This window comes from Momordica charantia (genome assembly GCF_013281855.1).
Source record: "Momordica charantia cultivar OHB3-1 chromosome 6 unlocalized genomic scaffold, Mcharantia_2.0 BLBB01000006.1, whole genome shotgun sequence".
NCBI classification, from domain to species: domain Eukaryota; kingdom Viridiplantae; phylum Streptophyta; class Magnoliopsida; order Cucurbitales; family Cucurbitaceae; genus Momordica; species Momordica charantia.
Genome location: NW_028275164.1, coordinates 244338 through 267688, shown reverse-complemented (window position 1 = coordinate 267688; position 23351 = coordinate 244338). Strand labels below are relative to the sequence as shown.

General features: G+C 37.0%; 5 protein-coding genes across 6 annotated transcripts in view; 2 read left to right on the top strand and 3 right to left on the bottom strand.

The window, feature by feature from the left end:
* Positions 1-19: 19 nt before the first annotated feature.
* On the bottom strand, positions 20-4975 carry RMI1 (recQ-mediated instability protein (DUF1767)). Of its 2 annotated transcripts, XR_002600972.2 has the most exons (9): positions 3888-4975; positions 3538-3708; positions 3274-3419; positions 2863-2990; positions 1788-2122; positions 1137-1247; positions 929-1057; positions 248-766; positions 20-47 (listed from the first exon to the last, which is right to left on the bottom strand). XR_002600972.2 is itself a non-coding variant. In XM_022279493.2 (8 exons), exons 1-8 carry the CDS (start codon positions 4440-4442, stop codon positions 596-598), a joined length of 1746 nt encoding a protein of 581 aa, XP_022135185.1. In that variant the 5' UTR covers positions 4443-4975; the 3' UTR covers positions 20-595. The 2 variants fall into 2 exon arrangements, 1 of the variants encoding a protein (XP_022135185.1); XM_022279493.2 differs by having other exon boundaries at positions 20-766.
* A 252-nt stretch (positions 4976-5227) lies between these two features.
* On the bottom strand, positions 5228-8220 carry SWI3A (SWITCH/sucrose nonfermenting 3A). The gene is made up of 7 exons (XM_022279759.2): positions 8063-8220; positions 7317-7855; positions 6704-7198; positions 6426-6604; positions 6289-6338; positions 5651-5811; positions 5228-5524 (listed from the first exon to the last, which is right to left on the bottom strand). The coding sequence occupies exons 1-7, from the start codon at positions 8145-8147 to the stop codon at positions 5345-5347; spliced, it is 1689 nt and encodes a 562-aa protein (XP_022135451.1). The 5' UTR covers positions 8148-8220; the 3' UTR covers positions 5228-5344.
* A 1346-nt stretch (positions 8221-9566) lies between these two features.
* LOC111007121 (DEK domain-containing chromatin associated protein) lies at positions 9567-15147 on the top strand. Its single transcript, XM_088125791.1, has 11 exons — positions 9567-10560; positions 10639-10672; positions 11835-11914; positions 12078-12137; positions 12309-12422; positions 12509-12589; positions 12667-12741; positions 13287-13785; positions 14351-14448; positions 14541-14571; positions 14681-15147. The coding sequence occupies exons 1-11, from the start codon at positions 9928-9930 to the stop codon at positions 14827-14829; spliced, it is 1854 nt and encodes a 617-aa protein (XP_087981917.1). The 5' UTR covers positions 9567-9927; the 3' UTR covers positions 14830-15147.
* Positions 15148-17391: 2244 nt separating this feature from the next.
* LOC148210527 (omega-hydroxypalmitate O-feruloyl transferase-like) lies at positions 17392-19219 on the top strand. The gene is made up of 2 exons (XM_088124818.1): positions 17392-17542; positions 17693-19219. The coding sequence occupies exon 2, from the start codon at positions 17728-17730 to the stop codon at positions 19039-19041; it is 1314 nt and encodes a 437-aa protein (XP_087980944.1). The 5' UTR covers positions 17392-17542; positions 17693-17727; the 3' UTR covers positions 19042-19219.
* A 2240-nt stretch (positions 19220-21459) lies between these two features.
* The window catches only part of LOC111006877 (membrane-anchored ubiquitin-fold protein 3), a 33878-nt gene continuing 31986 nt past the window's right edge, over positions 21460-23351 (bottom strand). The window contains exon 5 of the mRNA XM_088125133.1: positions 21460-21569. Coding sequence (XP_087981259.1) covers positions 21475-21569 — 95 coding nt within the window. The 3' untranslated portion in view covers positions 21460-21474. The remainder of the gene's footprint in view (positions 21570-23351) is intronic.

Genomic DNA, 23351 nt, shown 5'->3' with positions numbered 1-23351 from the left:
TCCCAATCCAACAATAATGAACCAAAGGAATGTATTTATTTAGACACCTGCAAAATGCCAATCTTGGATAAATCAGCAATTTATATCTCTTTTCGTAACTTGAGAAACTAACCATAAGCATGTACATGATGTACAACATTCCACGGTAGAAGAGTCTGAGTTTGAAAGAATCAATAAATATGGAATGTCACAGTGCGGGTGGGTTGTAGCAATCTCAGCTTCGGCCCTTCGAGACCAGCTTCATTACCTTTTAATTTATCTCCTCCTCGTGGTGTTATAAAGAGCATCCCACCACAAGAATACCAATCTCCATCAGTTCATGGCCTTGGGCATCTCCTCTGACCACTTGAGCAGAGTAAAGCTTCCACCGCTGGATGCGGTGTCGATATCCACCAAAATGTCCCAACCATATGCATTTTTCATGTGAAATCTGCGGCTCGTCAAGCTCTTTTCAATTGTCACTCTTAATGGCGTTATGTAGCATAAATTCAGCTTTACAACCATAATCCCCAGTCCAAGATAACCTGTGATGATTGATACGAATGATTTTCTAAGCCGAAAAGCTGCATCTCAATACCCTTCTTCTCGCCATCAATTAAGGGGAAACGTCTATAGGGTCCATGTGGGTATGCTCTTCAGTTTGAACGGCATTCAAACACTTGAATCTTCTCAAAAGCAACCAAGCGTCGGACTCCAGACAACCTTCCTTCATCTCAAGGACTACTGGCAGAGAAGACGTTTTGTTCATCTCAACCAGCATTGTACCCTTTGATGAAACAAGATAATAAAGAATCATACTTCAATTAACTAGAGAGTACAATGACATGGCAAGTAAAAACTAAAGAAAAGGCATAATCTTTTCAAGTTTCTGGGGAGGAAGTGCATGAGCAATAACTGGAGGTGGAAAAACTGAATGCCACCAGACTACCTCAAAATTTACCAAGAAAACTTGGAACTGTCTCATGGTATCCTTCATACTGCTCGCTACTTGAACATCTGAAGACGATAGAGCATCTGTAACATCCTTAGGAGCATGGCCAATTTCTTTTTTCACAACCTACAAAGAGCATAAGAAACGATAAGATATTGTTCCCATGGACTAGGGTAAGCATATTAATATATGAAACCTGACTCACTTCGTGATCAATGAGAACCTCAGAAATGAGACTGCCATCATCAACATAAACATGTAGCTCGTATGTTGTCCTTTGCCTGAACTGAAATCCTTTTACACCAGTCAAAAAGCACTGCAAAGTACAAAGATTGTGTTTCCAATTTCAGTAACATAAAGAGACGATTAAATTCAATTTACATGCAATTTCATTTTCATTCATCGGGCACAACATAATTTAATATAAGCATGGTTGCAAGTACTTAAGTCAAAGGGTTAGGAACAAAAAAGTTTCTTTCCAATAATCATGCTTAGTATATTCAATGCTTCAAATACGTTGCCAGCCAAAGATGTAACTCCATGCTGCCGATTAAAGTTATGTCATCTCATCTACATACGGGATTCCCTTCACCCCTAAGCAGAGCTACTTGAGATTGACAGGAAATGAGATTGAACATTCATCTAAAACTGTTATAAGTTGATCATGGTCCAAGCTCCATTGCCCTATTACTAGTTACCTAACATATACTCAAATCTGATTGATAGATAAATAAAATTCTAAGCTTCAGTGATGAGCTTACAGCTTACAAACAAGAAAAGGCCACTGATTTCTTCCGTGAGAAACAGCAGCCAAGTGCTTAGGTACCTAGTAATGAAAGCATACATTTTTGCCTACCTTGATTCTTCCACAAACTGATGAAGATTTTTCCTTCACTGCTGCCCACTTAGCCGATAAACTAGCCAAGTACGTGAAAGGAATCTCTCTATCACCAGATAACATGAGTGGATGCTCAATATCAACCATATTGGTTTCCTCTACTGAATTGGACAAAATGGTAGGCTCGGTACTAGCTCTACTACTGGGAACATAATGTGAATGGATCTCCTCAACATTTGAAACAAGATTAGAAGACAGCTCAGAATTTGCATTTGTTCTGCTGACTGGAGTGGTAAATGCGTCACCAGCCGGAGCAGTAAGTGCTTCATTTCCCCTATGGAACATTTCAAGACCTGACAGTCAAATGAGCAATAGTGACCTCTTGAATTCTTGAGAGAAAAAAAGATAAAAACAAAGAAATACTGGAAGAATTCGCCATCTAGCAAAACAGAGCTCTTTTCAATCAGATGTTACATGAATTTCAAGACAAGGAGGGAGAGAGAGGAGAGAGAGAGAGAGAGAGAGAGAGAGAGAGAGAGAGAGAGAGAGAGAGAGAGAGAGAGAGACGACCCTTGCATCCACTTGATAAACTTAGCCGGCTGCTAAGCTAGGGGCAAATATCAAATGCCTTGCGTAATTTTGCATTTTTAAGTTCAGATAATTATTGGGAGTCGTATTCAGTTAATTCTTCATTTCTACTTGACTATGAGATTTGCATTGGATTCTAGGAGGATTTGTTTTCTTTATAACTTCAAATATATAATGTATTGGTTTCAGAATGAATTGGGTATGAAACCTTTCAAGAGTGGACATGCATTTTCCTTCCTCTTCCATTTTCTACTTCTTTGGTTCTATCCCTGTTCTCCCCCAGTATAGTAATCAATAGTTGAAACAGAAAAGAGAATGGAAAAGGTACGTAATGAAAGAAAAAACTAGGCAACTTTGTCCAGCTCAAGCAAAAGCGTAGCTATTAGATCTCTAAAGTCCATGAATCTGACAGACTGAACATAAATGTTGTTGTCAATGTAAAGGATCTTATTATAATATTTTTGTCAGGAGTGAAAGGAAAGGAAGATAATAACCACAAGAGTACCTTGGTCTGAATAAGGGGGTTCCGTGCTCACTATTCTGTTAGGTTGCACTGGCCTTTGGACAGCGTCTGATGGCCATGCAGCATGTGTTGCTCTACTTGCCAAAGGAGGAACCACACCTGTCCTCGTTCTGATAAAATATTTAAAACTTCAATTATACAAAAAACAGTGAATATCATGCCATAATAAGCTCATGTGAAGAGGACGACCAAGAGAGATCAAGTCCACCATGAAGTACAGTTTATGGTGCATGCGTGAAGTCTATAAGTAAAATCGATTTTAAAGGATAAAAGAACGTGTTTGGAACGGGGGAAACAGACATCATCCATGAACGTGGACTATGAAAATTGTACAGTGGATACTAACAAAGAAAGGTATGGATGAAAACTATGTACTCTTGACATTAACAATACCTTCTTCCCCTAGGTGGCTTGTTCACTTCATCAACCAGCCGCCGCCGAGCTGCCTCCAGCTCCTCAACCAGGCCTCCTAGAACCTCTAAAGCTTCAGGAACTAGCATTAGAAGCCCGTGCCGAACGCTTGCATTACAGATGACTACCTGTAGAAAAGCAATAAATAATCGATCCCCATCATCAACGAACCAAGTATTTTTGAAGCATGGACCTAGTTGGAAAAAGGTGAAAGTCATTAATCCATGAGTGAGAAAATTAAGAAACCTTCAACCCAGCAGGTGCTAAAACTTCAAGATCCTTAATAGGCCTGTATTCCATGCCAAAAACGCGTTGAACACCATCCGTCATGGACACCTTAAGGCACCTCTTAATACTCGCGGGAGCTGTCTGATATCTACCTCTAAGAGGACAACTGATGTTAACTATTTCATCGACCTGAAAAGCAAAAAAACTCAGCGAGGACTCTTTAACTGCGGCTAGCTCATGTAGCAGGTCATTCTTACTCTTGATCTTTGGAATTTCGTTTGCGAACCCAAAACTTACAGTGGAAAAATAAAATGCAAGAAAATTAATTTATGGCGATGAATTCAAGGACACGGCACAATAAGAATAACCTGCAATACGTACGGCCCGGGGAGGTCAACGAGATGCATAGAATCAACATTTTCAGGTAGGACACCAGCACCCGAATAATTCATATCAGAAACTAAAAACTGCTCGAAACACAGCTTCCCTTTCTCCGTCGGGTTGAGGCTCAAAAAGCCTGGTATAGACCCTTCTAGGGCACGGGTACAAGCATCCAACCACTCTCTCTTCAAGCTCAAACCAAGTCTACGAAGGAAGTCGGTTACAGGACACGATGACTCGCTGGAAGCGACGCGATAACTAAGCGGATTCGCCTCAGGCGAGTGGCGGAGGGAGTGGTCGGAATCCGGAGAAGGAGGCGAGAGATGGTCGGAGACGTCGATGAAATCTTGTTCGTCGTCGTCGGAAAGTTGGACTGGCTCAGAGACATTGGGATTAAAATTAGAGTTGAGATTGTCGAGAATGAGAGGCTGAAGAGAGGCGGTGGAGGAATCGGGGCATTGAGGGCCGCGTTCGTAGTCTTCGTTTTCTTGGTCTTCCGCTTCGTCGGAAGACCAGCTCAGTCGTAGGCGCCTTCTGGGCATTGTTGCTTCAGTAAGAAATTAGGGCCTTCGAATTCCTTCTTCCCTCCAATTTGTCCGTACAGTTTTGGGCAGGAGACTGAAAGAAAGACCTGTATGCCGTTATTCTATTCTCTATTGGCGACTCACTTACCATTTCAGTAAATAAACAGTTTACCAAGCCTCTCTCTGCTTTGCATTGCAATTTGCAACATTGATTCATCGTCACTAGTTTTTTTTTTTTTTTGAAGGAACATCATCACTTGTTTATTACAAACAAATTATAATTGTAATATATTTAGTAAAATTAGATAAGCTTTGGTAAGAACGATGGTACAACGATTCCTAATCGAACCACGTCCACAACACAAGTGATTTTTACTTCTTCAACATTTTGTTTTTCTTCTTCCAAAACCAGGTCTAGATCCAAAATTTGAAACATATTTGAAGAACTTTCTTCCTCCTTATTTTTGTTTCTCTTGTCCAAGCTATTGTCAATTCTAATAATCTCAAGGGGTGCACGTCCAGATAGGGTGTTTTTTGAAAAGCAACCGGCGTAGATACGATTTAACATCGAGATCATGTCGAAATGTCTTTCAAAGGCAATGGTTCTTCCACCGTGATTTTTCAAATCTTGTTTCTATTCTTGCAACCTTAAATAGAAAGACACCTTGGGATGAAAAGTGAATAGTTCATCTAAAAAGAACTGTTAGGCAATTGATATAAAACTGTGGTTATCAACGTGACCTTGTAAATATCCATATCTTAGTTAGCAAGCCGAATTCTATCACATCACCAGATATCAGGCATGGAAGGAAGTTTCGCATGAGTTAAGATACAACCCTTAATATTTTCCCTTTCTACATTGCTGATTGCGTTGAGTAACACCATTTGAAACAGACTATGTATAAATACATGAATTCTTGTCAAGATCTCACAGAAGGATGATCCTTCCACCGAGATATACCAAGATTAAATGCGGATTGCAAGACACTAACCCGCTCCGTCAACAGTTTATCTTCGAGCTCCTCGATCACAGGGTATTCTGCTTCCATAATCAGCTCGAGATCTTCAAAATGCTTAATTTTGCGTTGTAACTTTTTCATCTATTGACAATTAATTAAACAACAAATAAACAGTAATCACTTGGCGACCAATGACGATGCTCAACTGGAACTTTAAAGTTTTGATCCACAGACTAATAGGAGTATGTAGTTCAGAGAATGGTTAACCTGTGTTTCCATCATGATCGCCAATAAATATTCAATTTCTCTCTCTTCTTGATCAGCAAGTAATTTTGCATGTGCAGCAGCGGCGCCAAGTGCTGTTGCAATTGCAGCTCTAATTCGTAAGATTAAAGGTATGTCATCTTTGTCCACGGACATTGTATCACCTAAAAGGAAAGAACAGATAGCAAAGGTTAAAAGGCGAGAAAAATTACGACCCAAAATGCTTATAACCATAAAACAAAAAGTGAAGCTAGTGCGTGTCAGGGCCAACTTGCATTGAGACGACCGCTTAACCCAAACTACATTTGTTTGTCAATGTAACTTTTGTAGGATATTAAATCCTAGGTAAGTGGACACACCATGGTTTGAGCTCATTTCCTCTAAGCCATTTATTATTTATATTGGTCCCACTGGACTAAACCATAATAGTTAAAAATGAAGCTAATATTGACACCTAATTAATCCACATCAACAAAGCAAACAATCCTATTTGTTCGGCAGGGGATAGACCAAGAAGCGAGACAGTTGGCAGCAGAATTTCATTACTGCAGACAAGTAGTTTTTCTACTATATGAAATCATGGTCCGACAACATACAAAAATATGCATAATCCACCGTATGTTCGAGTTTGTACCAAGTACCTGACTGAGCGGGCCTTTCCTTTGCCAGTGGATCTTCATTATTGAGAATTCTAAGGAAGAAAGTTAAAAATAAATTCGTCTCCAACGTCAAAAATTTAATTGGCAGAGCATGAGAAGTAGAAACAAATAATTCTAACCTCTCAGCCTCATGATTTGATGTGGCGGAAGCTGCAGGACAAAATCCATTAGGTGCAAAAAACTCTTCACCATCAAAGGTTTCTTTTGGATATAAGTTTTCATCACGAAGTGCAGTAACAGAAGCAGTAGCAGCTGCTGCCATAATATGTGGTCCAACCATGCTTGACATCAAAGCTACCTAATAGCAAATGAAAATTGTTTATATACAAAGAATGGAGTTCTTTAAAATGTATTTGTTCGAAAGGATAGCTAATAACACATGCTACATAAATCCTACCTGTGTCATTAGAGAACTACTCGTATCTGGAACCGCAGCTATACACTGTCTCTTGGAAGGACCTTGGTTTTGGTTCTTATCATCATCGTCCTCATTCATGTCCTTGGTACATTGATCTTCACTTCCGACAGTCTCCTGATTATTGGGTGGAGAGAGTCTACTTTCTTTTTCACTACTGACATTGTTACTGGGGCCATTAACATCATTCCTTTGTGCTTCAACACATAACATGAAGTTCCCATAAGGCAACTCAAGGAGCTTCAGTATACAATCTAGTTTAGTCTTGGTTTGGATATTTTGAGCAACAAGCTCCCAGTCATCTCCATGCTTCAAAACGGATTCCAAAAGAAGCAGAGTTTCTGCCTCAGTCCACACGGCTCCAGTATTACCATTGTCTTCAATGGGCTCGTTGGACTTCAACTCAAAATCTTCCAAATGCCTCTGCTCCCCATAATTTCCATTATTGAAGCAATTTACACAAATTAAATAGCCATCCTGCGTACATGAAGACTAGAGTTAGATACTCATCAAAATCAAGTTGTGGAATGATTGAAATGAGATTTGTAAATAGATATGTTGTGAATTATTCATTCACATGATAACATGAAAGTACCTTGGCGCATTGATGATATCTAGAATCACAATGCTGGCCACAATTCCCACACACAAAATTCTTCTGTTTCAACAAGTCACTGAAGACATCTGAATAAGAAGCCAAAGGCGGCAATCTAAACCCAATCCCATTAACAAGCGCACTGTCTTCCATAACAGGTGGTGCTGAAATTGGTTTGACCGAATTCGGCATTGCTCCCACACGAATCCCATTTGGGACCCCCTCTTCAATCTTAATTGTAGAACTCTCTCCATCTTCCACCTCCGCCAAATTATCGCCATCCGAAGTTGCGCCAAAGTTGATTAACCCCCACGTCTCCAAGAAAACAAACACCTTATGAAGCAAATTAACATCCCCCACCAAAGACTTTCGAACCTCGGTGAACGTAAGCCTGCTCGAAGGCTCTTCTCTGTACTTATTGATAATAAAATCCCTATATTCTTTATATATTCGCGGTGTCCTTGATATTGAGCTTCCATCAAAAAAATCCTTCAAAGCCGATTTCTCCGTTTCGTGAATTTCATCCCACGAAAACCAACCTGAGGAAGAACAATCAAATGAACATTCAATATTATTTTAAACGACTTTCCTGTCTGTACAACCCGACACAAATCATACAAATTCCCGTTCTTTCTTTCTTCGATTCCCAAAACGAGCCTCGACGGGAGAGGATTTGGGCGGTTTCTAGGGTTAGGGTATTGGACGGAAAATGGAAAGAATGAAAAGGAAGGGGGAGAGACACTTACTAGAGTGACTTGGAATGGTGTAGAGGTCGAGCTCTGGTTCATCTGGAACTCGTCTATAACTGGGTTCCCGCTGTGAGGTGTCCATCGCGAACCGCGCGGTGAGCTTAATCGAGTCCGACGTAGTTATTAGTATTACTGCGACATAAGAGAGAATTTCAAACAAACGTTGTACGTTACCTGCCGTTGACGTAATTATATCACCGTCCAATTATGTACTGACCTGGCTCTGGCTGGTAGCACTTATTGCGGGCTTTGTTAATGGACTCTAGTTGAGCCCACAATCGTCTGACTTCCTTTACTCGTTGGGCTCTCTTCCACGTGATTTTGAATTTAATTTTCATCGATTGCGACAAAACAAATAATTTGTCATGGTTTCCGTTTTATAGAAAAACACAAAACATAAGGAAGTTATCAAATATATTTGATTTTTTGTTTTTTAGAAAATAAAACACTGAAGGTAATTATTAAACCTGATTGGTTTTTGTTATAAAGAAAAACATGAAACTAATAGCCGAAAATGGAAATGTCACTCGATGGGACTGTATCAATATTGAAAGTTTATTTAAAAAAACTAGATTGTGCTTGTTTATCTTCGGAATGTTTTTATTTTCATTTTTCTTCTAGCCTGTGGGATTTACAGTGCCTTTGAATTGGCGGTTTTTTTCCTCTTCGAGACGTCCAATTCCCCAATTTATTTTATTTTAATAAATTATACGATACTAAACAACATTAAGAAATATAATACATCCTTATACTCCACGGCTGAAAACCAATAATTATTGATTTTGAGAGCATGTTCGAAGTGTTTACTTTGCAAGTTATCAAATTATGGAGCCTTTCTACGTGTTCGAATGAGACTCACTATATCAAGTTTATGATGCGAAGAGCTTTACTAGTGAGAGTTTTTATACCTGTTTGTCGATTATATTAATAAGACACACACAAGTCATGTAATGCTTAACAGAGTGAAAGAAACATCATCTTAGTATTTGTCACTCCACATGTCTAAAAATAAAAAAGACCATAATCATTTAAGGTACACCATTCCTCCAAGTCATTAATTTCCTGTATCCTCATAAATTTATATTATAATTTAAACATTGAAGTGTTGGTAGTTATTTTCACTAAGTTATCTTTACCTTCAAAAATCAAATCAGAGTATTTTATGCTTGCTATTTTTATAGCATATTATTTATGAATAGTTAATTAAAAATTTAAAACTTACAATATTTTAATTATAGCATTTTTTGAAAATAACCGAAGGTATTAAAGCGAATAAGTCATTTTAAAATATATAAAAAAAAAGATAGCTAATTACATAATTAGAGCCATAAGATGTGGCTCCGACTTACTAGCGTCAATTAAAAATGTAATAATTTATGGGGAAACGTGAAGTATACACGTGGCTAACGCAGATATATCGGATTGTGCTCATCTCGGGAAAGAGAAATACGCCTGTTTGTTTTTTGATAAAAATAAAAAAAGAAAAGAAAAGAAAGTAAATTGGTGCGGAGGGTGGGGGTGTGATTGCCGGGAAAGAAGCAGAGGGATAAAAACCCAAAAGCAGAGCGCGAGCCCGCTAACATTTTTGTTTTTGGCATCAAAATTTTGAAACCCCGCCTTCTTCTCACCCTCACCGCGCCCTACTTGGATTTCATTTGCCACTCCTAAAGAAACCAAATTCCCGATCCCATCTCTGCTTCTACGCACTTTCACTCCAAAACTCCCAACTCTGCTACTAATTCCATTCTTTCCCCATACTCTTTCTAGGGTTTCTCTCCAATTCCCTGTATTCCACCTTCCACAGTTTGTGTTTTCTACTCCTGTTCCAATAATTGCGAGCTTTTGTCTTGTTTGCGATTTCTATGGCGTCTGAAAACCTAGAAGACAAGAAAGCAGAGGACGAAGCTCCTGTCGAGGAGAATAAGGAGCTCGAAGAAAAGCAAGATGGTACAGAAGAAGATACTTCCGAAGGCCAGGAACCGGGAAAAGAAGAGACCGACTTAGGAAACCAGGAAGTAGCCGAGAAAAAAGTTGGTAGTGCAGAAGGCGATCCCGAAGAGGGAAATGGTGATGCTAAAGCCGAGAAGAGTAAGGAGGAGGCGGAGCAGAAAGGCGGGCCAGAAATTCAAGAAGTGGCTGAGGAGCAGGGCACAGTTGCAAAGGACGAATCCAACGAAGCCAGCGTAGATGAGGAAGACGAAGGAGATAACGATGCTGAAAGTGAAGGCGAAGGTGAAAGCGCAGGTGAACCCGAAGGAAGCGAGGAAGCGAAGAAGGGACCGAAGGGAGATGCAAAGAAGGATAGAAGGGCGTCTGTGAAATCAAGGAAAGATTCTGCAGAGAAGAAAGGCAAAAAAGATTATAGTTTGAAGGAGCCGCTCACGCCATCCATTGAGCGGCCAACTAGGGAGAGAAAGACTGTCGAGCGGTTTTCCGTGACATCGCCAGGCAGGTTGGTGAGGTCTTCTGCAAGCAAAGGTATATCAATTGAGAAGGTAGGTTGGTGGTTCTTTGTATGTTTTCTTGATGTCCAGAGTAACTTTTTTCTTGAAACTGTGCTTCTTGTGTCTCAGGGCCCCGGTACTAAGCTCAAGGATATTCCAAATGGTATGTTTAGATTTTCATGTAATGTTTTCCTTTCGAATCTGGATAAATGCTCTTCTTTCTTTAGTATTTGACGTGGGCTATTCATGTTGCTTGCCGCTCTCATAATCATGAATATGTCAATTGTCGCTTCTTCATCTAGTCCTTGTTGTGGCCAATGCTTTTGCCAAATTTTTCATTTTACCTTTTTCATGCTGTCTGTTAATCTGCTCCACAGTCCAGTGCAGGTGGACATATGCTATTATATTTAACATTCTCTTACTCTATTTTTAATTCTGGTTCGTGTTTTTCTTATTCATTTAATCATTAAATTATTCTGCCTGTTGAACTGAATTCTGCTGTTTACCTCAGCTCTTATCTCATATTGCCCAAAGTTTGATTTTCAGTTGTGATACTGCTAAAGCAGCACATCTAAATAATAGATTATAGGATATTTCATGAGTAGGCTTGTTAATGTAAAAGTTGTTTGCAGAGGTGAAAGTACTTAGAAATTTGAAATTGTAACGATTAGCCACCACAGGTTGGACAAATAGTAATATTCAATTTTTTGAAAGACCACTGGTTAAGTCTTGGTAGCCACGAAGCTTGCTAGTATCATAGGAGTTTCCATGCATTAGATATAGTAGTGTAGTTAGATAGTGGTTTTGTGACAGCTATATTGGTCAAGTTGTGTAAAGGTAAACTAATCGAGTACCTTGATACTATAGCGATCAAAAGAGAAAATTGTTACCACTGGCATGAGTTTCTCATATACCCCACAGCCAAAAGCCAATTTTTATGATCTAATATATGTAGATGGACATCTGCTATAGTGCTATCTCAATGCCAGTTGAGTTGAATTGTTAGTTTAATTTTGAGGATGAATTTAAGATGTCATATTAAAATGAAATGTGTTGTCTGCAGTGTTTCTAGGCTTTTGTTCAGTTCCAAGCGTTTTGTATTTTGTATGCTTAAAATGGCGCACTGGTTCATCTATTATTTGTATTTGTGATTTACCAGTCTTACTGTGCCTGAGTCTGATTTTGTAATAATCTGTCTTGCTTAGAGTGAATTGCATATTGATGTGCAGGACTTCAAAACTAATGCTGTCTTGAATTACTCTTGTAGACCTGCTTTGATTTTTTAAATACCTATTCAATTTAGCTAACAATGAAAACCTTTGTAGTGGCTTTCAAACTGTCGAAGAGAAAAGCTGATGACAATCTGCATGTCCTCCACACAATTCTATTTGGAAAAAAAGCTAAGGTGACCAGAAGATTTTTTTTTTTTTTTTTTTTTTTTTTGTGTGGCTATTTTTTAGTTGTCAATATTTCATTTTTCAACTGACAATAATTATTTGTACTATCTTTATTTCTTGGATATCTTGTAGTAATCTTTTTATGTACATTGGAATGCCTCTTTTATGTAGGCTCAAACCTTGAAGAGGAATATTAGCCAGTTTTCGGGTTATGTTTGGGTTGAGAGTGAGGTATTTCATTATCTAACTTTTACTGTCTTTATTATTAGAAACAGCCTCAAATAATTACATAATATGTATTGAACGGAGTTGTAATATGACCTCAAATAAATTGAAAATGTAGTATTGATTTCTAATTTTGCAGCTGTATATGTATTTACCTATTGGTTCATGTGTTCTCAGCAAGAAAAACAAAGGTCAAAGGTAAAGGATAAGCTCGAGAAGTGTGTTAAAGAAAAATTGGTGGATTTTTGTGACGTGTTAAATATCCCAATAAACAAAACTAGTGTAAAGAAGGTAAGAACTTATGAGCCAATATCTGTAGCATGTGTTGGATTTATTTGTTCTGTCTCAAACTGACTTCTATAGTCCTATGTCTTCAGGAGGAAGTCTCAGCAAAGTTATTAGAATTTTTGGAGTCACCACATGCTACAACTGATGTTTTGCTGGCTGACAAGGAGCAGGTTTTATTTAATCATTGTTGTATTGAGTATCATTAATTTTTAGACATTTCAGAACTTGTTTTCTATCTGCATTTCAGAAAGGCAAAAAGCGGAGGAGGGTGAGTTCAGGCAAGATAGTTGGTTCTGGAGAATCTGCAGAAGTGTCTGCCAAGGTATTCTTTTGTATTTAGTGGTTTTGTTTGGAGACACTTTTATGGCATTGAGATAGATTACAAATATCCACAAGTTGATTAGTAGTTCACTTTATCCTGAACTGTGTTCTGATTCAAATGCATGACTTTGTTGACGTTGTTTTCTTTATTAAAATCTGCTTTCTAACATGCAAATGAGAATTGCAGTTAGTTAATGGGTCCAAGATAACCTGTTTGTGAATAGAAAAATGTAAAATATTTCAGTGGGGATTGCATGTAAATCATAAAATGGAATGAAGGTAAAACTCAGGTTTCATAAAACACAGAATCTGATATCAGCTGCACACATTAGTCAACGAAGGGATTGGCTTCTATTTTTAAATTCTAAATGGGGTGGTTTGCACTTTGCAGTACCATGACTAAATAAAGATGTCTGCGTTTCTTAAGATGCGGTGGTCTAAGGCTCTCTCTCATTGAAAATGCTATTGTGCATGCCTGCTAGTTGGTTTCTGACCTTTGTGTTGCTGGAATTTAATTGACAAACTGTTTCTTATTTTTTCCTCCAGAAACAAAAATCTCAGCCTACAAAGAAGAGAAAACACACATCTGAAGTTGAGGAAGAAGAGGATGATAAAGTTGAAACTTCAAACGAGAAGGATGGTTCTCATGATAATGATGATGATGATGATGTGACAGCATGGAAAGAAGACATTGATGAAAAAGATATATCAGATGAAGATGATAAGACGCCAGAGAAATTGTCTAGTCCCAAGAGGTCATCTAAGAAGGCTGGAAAAGATGATTCTGGGTCTAAATCTGCAGAAAAAGCTTCATCTACAAAGAAAGCTACTGTAAAATCTTCTAAAGGTGCTGCAAAATCAACAAAGAAATCGTCTGATTCAATTTCAAACAAAGGTGATGCTGTCAAGTCTACTGGCTCACCATCAAAGTCAAAGGGCACGTCAAAAAAGCAAAAGGTTGAGGAGAAGAAGCCAGTAAAGGAAAAATCTTCGGGCAAGAAACAAACTAGCATAGTCCCTGCAAAGGTTTTGGCTGAAGAACAAGGTAAAATCCCTATCTACTAATCACTTCTCTTTTATTTGTTGCCATTCAGTTCAAAATCTATAGTTTTGAATGAAGTTTTTTTTGGGGGGTGGGGGGTGACATCATCATTTCTAGTTCTGAACAACATAAAAGCCTGTATACTAATCATTTCTTACTTAAAGTTCGTGGTTGGGGATCTGGGTTATAGAATTTTTATATGATTTTGAAATTTGGAATTTATTATTCTCTTGCAAAAAGGCACGAACCCTATTGAGTATAATGCTTTAATTGCAAGATCTAAGGATTTATTTGCTCATACAAAAATTGTACAGCACAGAGGGTCACAATTCCTTTGGCCTCTAGGATATAATTTTTTATTTCCAGTTACATGGGAGTTGGTATAGTACTAGGCTATGTTGGATAGAGATAAAGACAGCTAAGAAAAGAAAGTCTTTGTTTTATCAGGATTGTAATATTGACGACTTTTGTTTTTCACAATTCCCTGGGCTCTTTTTGATTGTAGCAAGATTTTGTTTTTCTGGAAAGAAATGGAAGTTGGTTAATGGCTTTCTTTCTATGATACTAGGCAAGGGGAAAAATAGCAAGAAAGCTAAAAAAGAACCCAGCAGAGAGGAGATGCATGAAGTTGTAGTTAATATTCTGAAGCAAGTTGATTTCAATACTGTAAGTACATAACTGGTTGGATGGGAGTGGTTATGGATGGTTAGAAGTTACGCTATTATTTATTCTTACCTTCCTATATCCGTCACGTGCAGGCAACTTTGTCCGACATTCTCAGGCAACTTGGTATGTTTTGCCATGTTACGTTCATATGCGCACACAACTTGTTGCATATTCATATTCATGAAAGAAATTGCCTGTTGCTCTTGCTGACTTTACAACTGCTTTGTCTTAGGTACCCACTTTGGTGTGGATTTAATGCACAGAAAAGCAGAGGTGAAGGATATTATCACAGATGTGATCAATAACATGAGTGATGAAGAAGAGGAAGCTGATGAGGGTGGTGGGGCTAGTGATGATACGGATAAGGATGAGGATGCTTAGCTTAAGCTTGTTTAATGGGCGCTTAATTTTTCATATCCCTGGCAGAAAATCACAGGATGCTTTCTGAATGATCACCCTCTCCATGATCTCCAACAGCAGTTTGTATGATTGTTTCAGTAGATGTGTCTAGATATATGTTTGGCATGGTCTGTATAATGTACCATATAGATTTAACATTTTTGTATGGTAACTTCTTGTTGGCTTAGTCCCATTTTTTCCCCTTCCCCCTCGAACTAATTGTATTTTAGCTCTCCCTAGACAAGTAGTCACTGGATTACAGCATATCAATCTTACAAGTTTAAATTATTAGATTGCAAATCTGATTATAGCGAATTCCTATTTATGCTTAAGTAAGCATCCATTAGTAGAAAGCCAAGGTTGCACTTGATGATCATCATTAAATAGATGTTAATACATATGTTCCTTGACGTTATGCATAAGCATAGGTGGTACTCTTTTTTATTATTTTTTTCTTTTTTACTTTAGCATAGGTGTTACTCGTTATACCAACTTCATCTAATCTTGTTGACTAGAAACGTTGAATGAATCCCATCATCAACGTTAACATATTTTTTAGTTTATAAAATATGGGTGAAGTGGCTCTAAACTCTAATTTGTAGGATAAGTTTTCTAATAATAATAGTTTATAAGAGCCAAGTCCGTTCTGAAAAATAGTAAATAATTATTTATAAAATTTGGTGACTGTTGCTTTATCGCCTGACTCGTGATGGTTGTGACTCACTTTTTTTAGTTGTCTAATTAACTTAACGTAATTGTGATTGTGAGCTAAAGCGAACATAGTTTAGTGTCAATTGACATATATCTCTAACTAAGAGGTTGTGAGTTCAATCTCCAACCTCTACATGTTGTACTGAAAAAAATTGTGATTGTGAAGTTGTCAAATTGATTAGCACATTTAATATCATAATTAGAGGTCTTGGTTGGTTCCGTCATCCAGTTGATTCGAATATGCTATCACCATCTTGGTCATAACTCAAAAAATTAAAAATAACTATCACTAATCCCTTCAATTTTAAGTTTTGAGAGACTCACCCGCATATAAAAGAAAAAAACTTAATATAAGAATTTCAAATTTTCTATAGATCGTGCACAGTGACCTATGACTCCAATCTAAAAATTGTGAGTTACTCGATCTTGTCTCACCTATACAGATCAAAGGACAAGCCCTCACGGGCAGGATGCAATGCTATGTTTCAACAACACCCAACAAACATGACCCCATTTTTTCACCTTTTTTTAGTACAATATGTTGGGGAAGGGATTCGAACTCACAACCTGTTGGAGGTATATGCTATTTAGCTATTTTTTCACCTTTTACTATATGTAGACAGTTTTAAGTATTACTATCTCGAAATATCTAAAAAATAGTATGATATTGTTTACTCTGCTTTCAACACGACCCTTATGTACTCATATATTCATGTTACACGTATTTTTACAAATATTTTAATAGGTGAAATAAATACTTCTCTTTTAGTGTAACAAACTAGTGGGATGGGAGAATTTGAACTCGTGACTTCTTTGATAAAGATAGGTATCAGTTATTACTGAACTAAGTTTACGTTTACGTTGGCTGGATGAAATAAAGACTTAATGATGAGATATGGACATTAGTAATGAGTCTTTCCACATTGTAAATATGATATTATTTATTTTAATAATATATTATATTTAAAAGTAATTATTTTATATCAAATATAAAATAAAATCAACGTCATTAGTTTCTACACCACGTTCGTTATTGAAAAAAGAAACTCAAAACTATCCATTCATCTTCTTGAAAACAAAAATCTATGGCTTTGTTCCGTAACTATTTGTTTATCATGTTTTTTCATATTTGAATTTTTAGCCAAAATTTTATTAAAAAAAAAAAGTTTTTGAAAGCAATTTCTGTTAATTCTCAAAATTTGGTCTAGATTTTGAAATGATTTAAAATGTTGATAACAAAACAAATAAATAAGCAGGTGAAAACAGTAGTTGTATGTTTAATTTTAAAAAAAGTTAAAAAGACAAAATAATTATTAAACAGAATCTAAACTACCTTTAACGCATAAAAAACAACCCCACAAACCACTTAAAAAAATAGTGTCACTTACTAAGACCCTATATATATATTTATTAGGATAGAAAAAATAAATATATAACCTGGAAAGTACATGCTAAAATATTAGTGGTATAAAAAATGTGTTGCTCCAAATCGATCAGATTTCAGATAACATTATTGTCATTTATAAATAGCCAACATTAGCTGAAAACAGTAAACTCGTTGTGCTTTATTTATCTTTCAAGAAATATTTGAACTTTTTTAATATTTTAACTTTTCGTATTCTTGTTTTGTCAAAATTATTTTAGAAAATAAAATAGATGAAATTGGGGAGAAGTGGAAGAAGATGATCAGAAGGTCGTCCAAGGTGGGACGCCAACTCTCACCAGTCACCAAACCAAACCCAACTGGATCTAGTCCGGTGTAAACACAAGCCGACCCGACCCGAGTCACTCCCTCGCTAACAAACCCAAACAAAAGCAGATTGTGTACGACTCCCACTCGAATTAGGCAGTAGGCACAACGCCCCAACCACCACCCTCTCTCTTACTCTTTATATTATATATTCTCAATCTTCTCCCATTATTCTTCCCAAACCACACCGTACGTACTGCCATTGGCCCATTGATACTGCTTCTGCATTTTCAGGTAATCACATGACTCATGTCTTCTTAATTTCAACACTACCACCATTCTCATTCCATGATCCTGCCTCCATCTTATTCTCATGATTGTTATTTCCCTTTCCCTTTCCCTTTCCATAATTAATTCATTCCAATTCTGGGTTTATTATTTTAGATAATATAATATTTGATCGGATCGGATCGGATCGGATGGCGGACTCCTGTAAAAAGGATTCTCAATCCCAACTACTCCACGTTACGCAGCAGCAGCCCACCCTGATCACTCCCGCAGACCAAACCCCAAACGGTCTCTACTTCCTCTCCAACCTCGACCAGAACATCGCAGTCATCGTCCGCACCATTTACTGCTTCAAATCCGACTCCAGAGGCAACCAAGACGCCGCCCAAGTAATCAAACACGCTCTCTCCAAGGTTCTGGTCCATTACTACCCCCTTGCCGGGCGCCTCGCCATCAGCTCCGACCGCAAGCTCATAGTGGACTGCACCGCCGAGGGCGCTGTCTTCGTGGAGGCCGAAGCGCACTGCTCCATCCAACAAATCGGAGACATAACCAAGCCCGACCCGGACACTCTCGGGAAGCTGGTCTACGACATCCCCGGCGCCACCAACATACTCCACACGCCTCCTCTCGTCGCACAGCTCACCCGGTTCCAATGCGGCGGCTTCGTCGTGGGGCTGTGCTTGAACCACTGCATGTTCGATGGGATTGGGGCCATGGAATTCGTCAACTCCTGGGGCCAAACTGCGAGGGGTCTGCCTCTGGCCGTGCCTCCGTTTCTTGATAGAACCATTCTCAAGCCTCGAGAGCCTCCCCTGGTCGAGTTTCCGCACCATGAATTTGCGGAGATAGATGACGTGTCGGAGACGTGCAAGGTGTACGAAGAGGAGGAGATGCAGTACAGGTCGTTCTGTTTCGACCCGGAGAAGCTGAGTGAGGTGAAGAGGAGAGCGCTGGAGGACGGGGCTCTGAAGAGGTGCACCACGTTCGAGGCGCTGTCCGGGTTGGTGTGGAGGGCCAGGACGGAGGCCTTGCGGATGCAGCCTCACCAGAGGACGAAGCTCCTCTTCGCGGTGGACGGGCGGCCTAGATTCGAGCCGCCAGTGCCGAGAGGGTACTTCGGAAACGCCATCGTTTTGACGAACGCGCTCTGCAGCGCGGGGGAGCTGCTGGGGAATCCGGTGTCATACGGGGTGGGGCTGGTGCAGAAGGCGGTGGAGATGATAACGGACGGGTACATGAGGTCGGCGGTGGATTACTTTGAAGTGACGAGGGCGAGGCCTTCGCTGGCGGCGACTCTGCTGATCACGACTTGGTCGAGGCTGGGGTTCCACACGACGGACTTCGGGTGGGGGGAGCCGCTGTTTTCGGGGCCGGTGGCGTTGCCGGAGAAAGAGGTAATTCTTTTTTTGTCTCACGGGAAACAGAGAAAGAGCATAAACGTTCTTCTCGGCCTTCCGGCTTCCGCCATGGAAATCTTCCAACACGCCATGATGCAGATTTAATTAATTAAGATGGGGAAACTTCATCTTCATACTTCATACTTCATATATTCCATCAATGTGTGTGTTGCTTTCTTTCTTTAATTTCATGTCATACTTCGCCTTCTTAAGCCCAATTCAATTTTAAATTGAATCTTAATTTTATAATTCATGTGATATTTGATTACCCACATTATTTTTAGTTTTAATTTTCTATCAATCTAGGATTAATATTTGTATCTTTATAATTATGTTCCACTAAATAAAGTTGAAAACGTTTCGTATTGTACGGAAAAGGAACAAATTAAAGGTCATGGTGATTGGTGATCCATATACACATCACACGTTTCCCTTACGATAATTGAGTTTACTTTATAGCAATTGACAATTGTCGTGAATATAATGTTGAGTAGGTTGCCAACCTTCGAGTCTTGACTTGACTCAAAAGAATAAGGATAAAACTTGGCTCGGAGTAAGCTCCATGTTTTCCTTGCCAATTTGACAACTAAGTTAGATAGATGAAAAACAAAATTTTCTTTTAAAAAATAACCGACTTATCATATATCTAATAGTGGTAACACAAGGTTCTCCTTACTAATGAGCGGTAGGTTTTATTAGAAAATCAATAATGACTTAATTACTCGCTCTCGTTGAATTTTTTTTCCGTAAAATACCTTTTAACTCAAGACCTATCTCAACTTGTAATAAAAAAAAAAGACCTATTTCAACTTCACACCTCATTCATTTATAATATATATATGTATTGTTTATACTTCTCTGTTTTAATGATCAAATATGTCATTAAATAAGAATGTTTAATTTCCTACCCATTATATGGGTGAAAAAATTTGAATCCCTATCACAAAAGACGATATTACTTACTTGTTCAAGTCAATACACCTTTGTTGATATTCGAGGGATAATTTATGATTGTGTTATAAAATGAATGAGTGGTAGATCAATGATTTTTATTGGGCGTGAATAATGAGTTGTTAAATATTTAATGGTAGTAAGAACATGGTCGATCTTACTAATGAGAAGTCAAGTTTTATCCAAAGAATAATGGACTTACTCAATTTTTTTTCCTCTAAAATACTTGACTCATGAAAGATATTACTTACCTATTGTTCAAGATATTTGAAGAATAGTTTATGATTATGTTATAAAATAAATGAGTGGTAGATCCATAATTTTTGTTTCATGTAAATAATTAAAAATTCACATTGTGAAATCGGTGCATAATAACTTAATTATATATCCTATCAAATAAATCTTTTTCTATACATGTAACAAGTAGACATGCACATCAGTCACTTGGGTCCGATTACGGGGTGAAAGGGGGTGGCTACTGGTATTAACTATCGCGTTGGGTCAGGATGGAGAGTGGAGAGAGAAGAGACAGCCAACGAAGAGATGACGGTTAGGATGGAGAGTGAGAGGCACGAGTGGGCTGGGAGGAAGAAAGAAAGAAGCCCTAATGGAGAGGAGGGAGAGAGAAGAAAATGGAAGAATGAAAATATATTATTTTATTTTTGGAAGAAACGAGATTTGAGAGGATAATTTTAAAACATCAATATCTAAACACACATCCATACATCCATGATGTAATTCTGAAGCTAATTATCTTCAAGAACAACCAAGTTCTATAGTTGGAAAATCCTTTACAATAAAATTGGGCGATATAGTAAAATTGAATAATAAAAATATGCAGTAAATACAAATAATAATAATAAGAGAGATTTTTTGAAATGAAAACAAAATATCCAAAAAAATTAGAGATGAGGCATTGGAGAAGAGAGAAAAAGGAGGGAGTGAGACATTGATGAGAATGATATATTGACATTTAATTACATGTTATTAGGCCACATGAGTCTTCGGAGTCACGTTTATGTGCAAAGTTTTTATTTTATTTTATTTTTTATTATTTTGAATTCTCAATTTTTACATTTTCGCATTTAGTTGTAAAAAATGTCAGCACAAGAAAGGTCCTTAGCTTGCCGGTTATAAGGACCGAAAATATTTTACTTTTTTTTTCCCTACGCCTATGTGGGTGAAAAGATATGAAACAACGAATAAATATATTATGTTCATATTATATTATGAAATGAATGAGCGTATCGTCAAAGAGAGCACGAGATGTAACTATGATCAAGTAAAAAAGGCCTATATTAGTGTAATTTATTTTAGGGATTAGTATATAGAATCCTTAATTAGGTATCCATGACACAAATAACTAATATATCCATAAGATTCATCCTAATATTAAATCATTATTAAGATATAAATTTGGTAAATTATGAGAAAATCCCTCAAATTTTGCTAATTACACTTTCAAAATTGAAAAATCTCATAACCCCCAAATTTCCGTAACCTCCATTATTCTCCCTCGATTTTCTTTCATTCCTCTGTCGGGCTTCTTCTTCCTCTGAAACCTCCGTTCATCTTCTCCGACATCGTCTATGTCTCCCTTCGTCTCCAGCGGCTCCGATTTTCTTTGTCGCTGAACATTTCATTTCGTCTTTGACGGCTCCGATTTCCTCTGAAACCTCCGACTGCATGAGCATTTCATTAATTCATTTTGGATTATCCGATAGTTTTTATTTTTTGTTTAATTGAATAGAAAAAGAATCTGGATCTATTATTGCTACCATAAAAGATTAGTTGGTTTATACGAGTATATATTTCTGATTCCGTTTGTTTTAAATAATGTATATGTGGGGATATATATATATATATATATATATATATATATAGTGTTTAAAGTATGATATATATTATATCTCAAGTTTTATGTATCTGTATATTTACTGATGGTGATTTAAAATTAAGAATCTGGTGTATATATACCGTTAGTGATTTACATCTTGACTTTCTGATGTAAATCAATACATCCAGATAAATTTTATATCTCATAAAGTTTAGTCTATGTTATACGAATATATTGTATATTTAATATGTTATACTTAATACCCTGTCTTATAAAATTTCATGTAGATAATTTCATCTTGGGTATAAATTATATCTTACTTAAGAGGCGCTTATACAAATAGTAGATTTCAATAGTACAAGTAGATTATATTTTATAATAACGAAAAAAACATGAACATAATTTATACCTATATATAGATAAACGATGACTTTCTTCTCCTTTCAATATTGACGTCAATCAATACGTGCTTTCCGTTAATTATCTTATGTTAAAGGATAAATAACACCAAACAAAAATAATAGTTAGACATTTGGACCTCGAACACACAAGAAATAACTAAACTGTAATAACAAAATTGATTTCGTTAAAACAAAAACACAATAAAAGAATGTGAACGGCAGTAGTACCAACCTGAAATATTGAAGCAATAAACAAAATTAAAATCCAAAGAATGGCTACGTTGTGCCAACAATAATTAAGATTTGGATATTTTTTTAATTAATAATATTGGTAAATAAAGAAAATCAATTTGAAGGGGGTGAATTAAGAAATTTGAATTGAAAATTAATATGGGACCCACAATAATTAAAGGACGGTGAAAATTAAATCTTTTATATTTCAAAAAAGTAAATAAATAATAAATAGAGGTAAATTTGGAATTAAAATAAAATCAGAAATCTAAGTGTAAAATTATAAAAAATGTATATGTTTTCAAAAAGGTAAAATTCTCCACAATCTTTGATTTTCTCCACAAATATCTCACCACACATCTTTTTATTTTTAATCTAATATGAAAAAAAAATTAGCTGTTAAATTTTAAGAATTCAAATCAATTACTAATTGAAAACAAATTTAACTTCTAAATTTGAGGAATCAAGAAAATCATATTTAATCTTGACCCAAGATATTGTATAAATCCATATTTAATTAAAAAAAGGTCAAGATTCGATCAATTTCGACAAAATTTTGCATAAATATCTAGTATTTAATTTAGAAGGAGGGCGAATATTACATATACCCATGATAATAAAAAAAAAAAACGAATTTGCAATCCTCTGGATTACATAATCCCCGCTCGGAATAAAATGATCTGGAATCGGGATAGCATAGTCGAGGTTGGTATAGAACAATCGCAAACTAAGATAGCACAAACATTGTATTTTTGGGGTGGCCACTGGCGGATGTGTTTTATATGTTTTTTATTTTCTAATTTTTTTTGGATAAAAGAGTAAAGTAAAAGAACAACTTAAACTTGGGAAGTTGTTCAACAGTCAAGTTGAAAAATTGTTCTTCTACCGTAGATCTCCTTCTCTATTTTTTGCTCTCTTTGCATTATGAGGAGAATTTTGATTTTTTAAAAAACGAAGATATTTTAATAATTTTACCAGAGTAAAAAGTGAAAAAT

What these genes read in the sequence shown, in the direction of transcription:
- RMI1 (XM_022279493.2), bottom strand. Translation starts at nt 4,442, where the DNA reads ATGCCCAGAAGGCGCCTACGACTGAGCTGGTCTTCCGACGAAGCGGAA. An exon ending in TAGCACCTGCTGGGTTGAAG is followed by an intron (nt 3,420 to 3,537) that starts GTTTCTTAATTT and finishes GCTTTTCTACAG; the next exon opens with GTAGTCATCTGTAATGCAAG. An exon ending in CAGTTTGTGGAAGAATCAAG is followed by an intron (nt 1,248 to 1,787) that starts GTAGGCAAAAAT and finishes TGTACTTTGCAG; the next exon opens with TGCTTTTTGACTGGTGTAAA.
- SWI3A (XM_022279759.2), bottom strand. Translation starts at nt 8,147, where the DNA reads ATGGACACCTCACAGCGGGAACCCAGTTATAGACGAGTTCCAGATGAA. An exon ending in CACCATTCCAAGTCACTCTA is followed by an intron (nt 7,856 to 8,062) that starts GTAAGTGTCTCT and finishes GTTCTTCCTCAG; the next exon opens with GTTGGTTTTCGTGGGATGAA. An exon ending in TCAAATCATGAGGCTGAGAG is followed by an intron (nt 6,339 to 6,425) that starts GTTAGAATTATT and finishes TTTCTTCCTTAG; the next exon opens with AATTCTCAATAATGAAGATC.
- LOC111007121 (XM_088125791.1), top strand. Translation starts at nt 9,928, where the DNA reads ATGGCGTCTGAAAACCTAGAAGACAAGAAAGCAGAGGACGAAGCTCCT. An exon ending in ACAAAACTAGTGTAAAGAAG is followed by an intron (nt 12,423 to 12,508) that starts GTAAGAACTTAT and finishes CTATGTCTTCAG; the next exon opens with GAGGAAGTCTCAGCAAAGTT. An exon ending in CTGCAGAAGTGTCTGCCAAG is followed by an intron (nt 12,742 to 13,286) that starts GTATTCTTTTGT and finishes TTTTTCCTCCAG; the next exon opens with AAACAAAAATCTCAGCCTAC.
- LOC148210527 (XM_088124818.1), top strand. Translation starts at nt 17,728, where the DNA reads ATGGCGGACTCCTGTAAAAAGGATTCTCAATCCCAACTACTCCACGTT.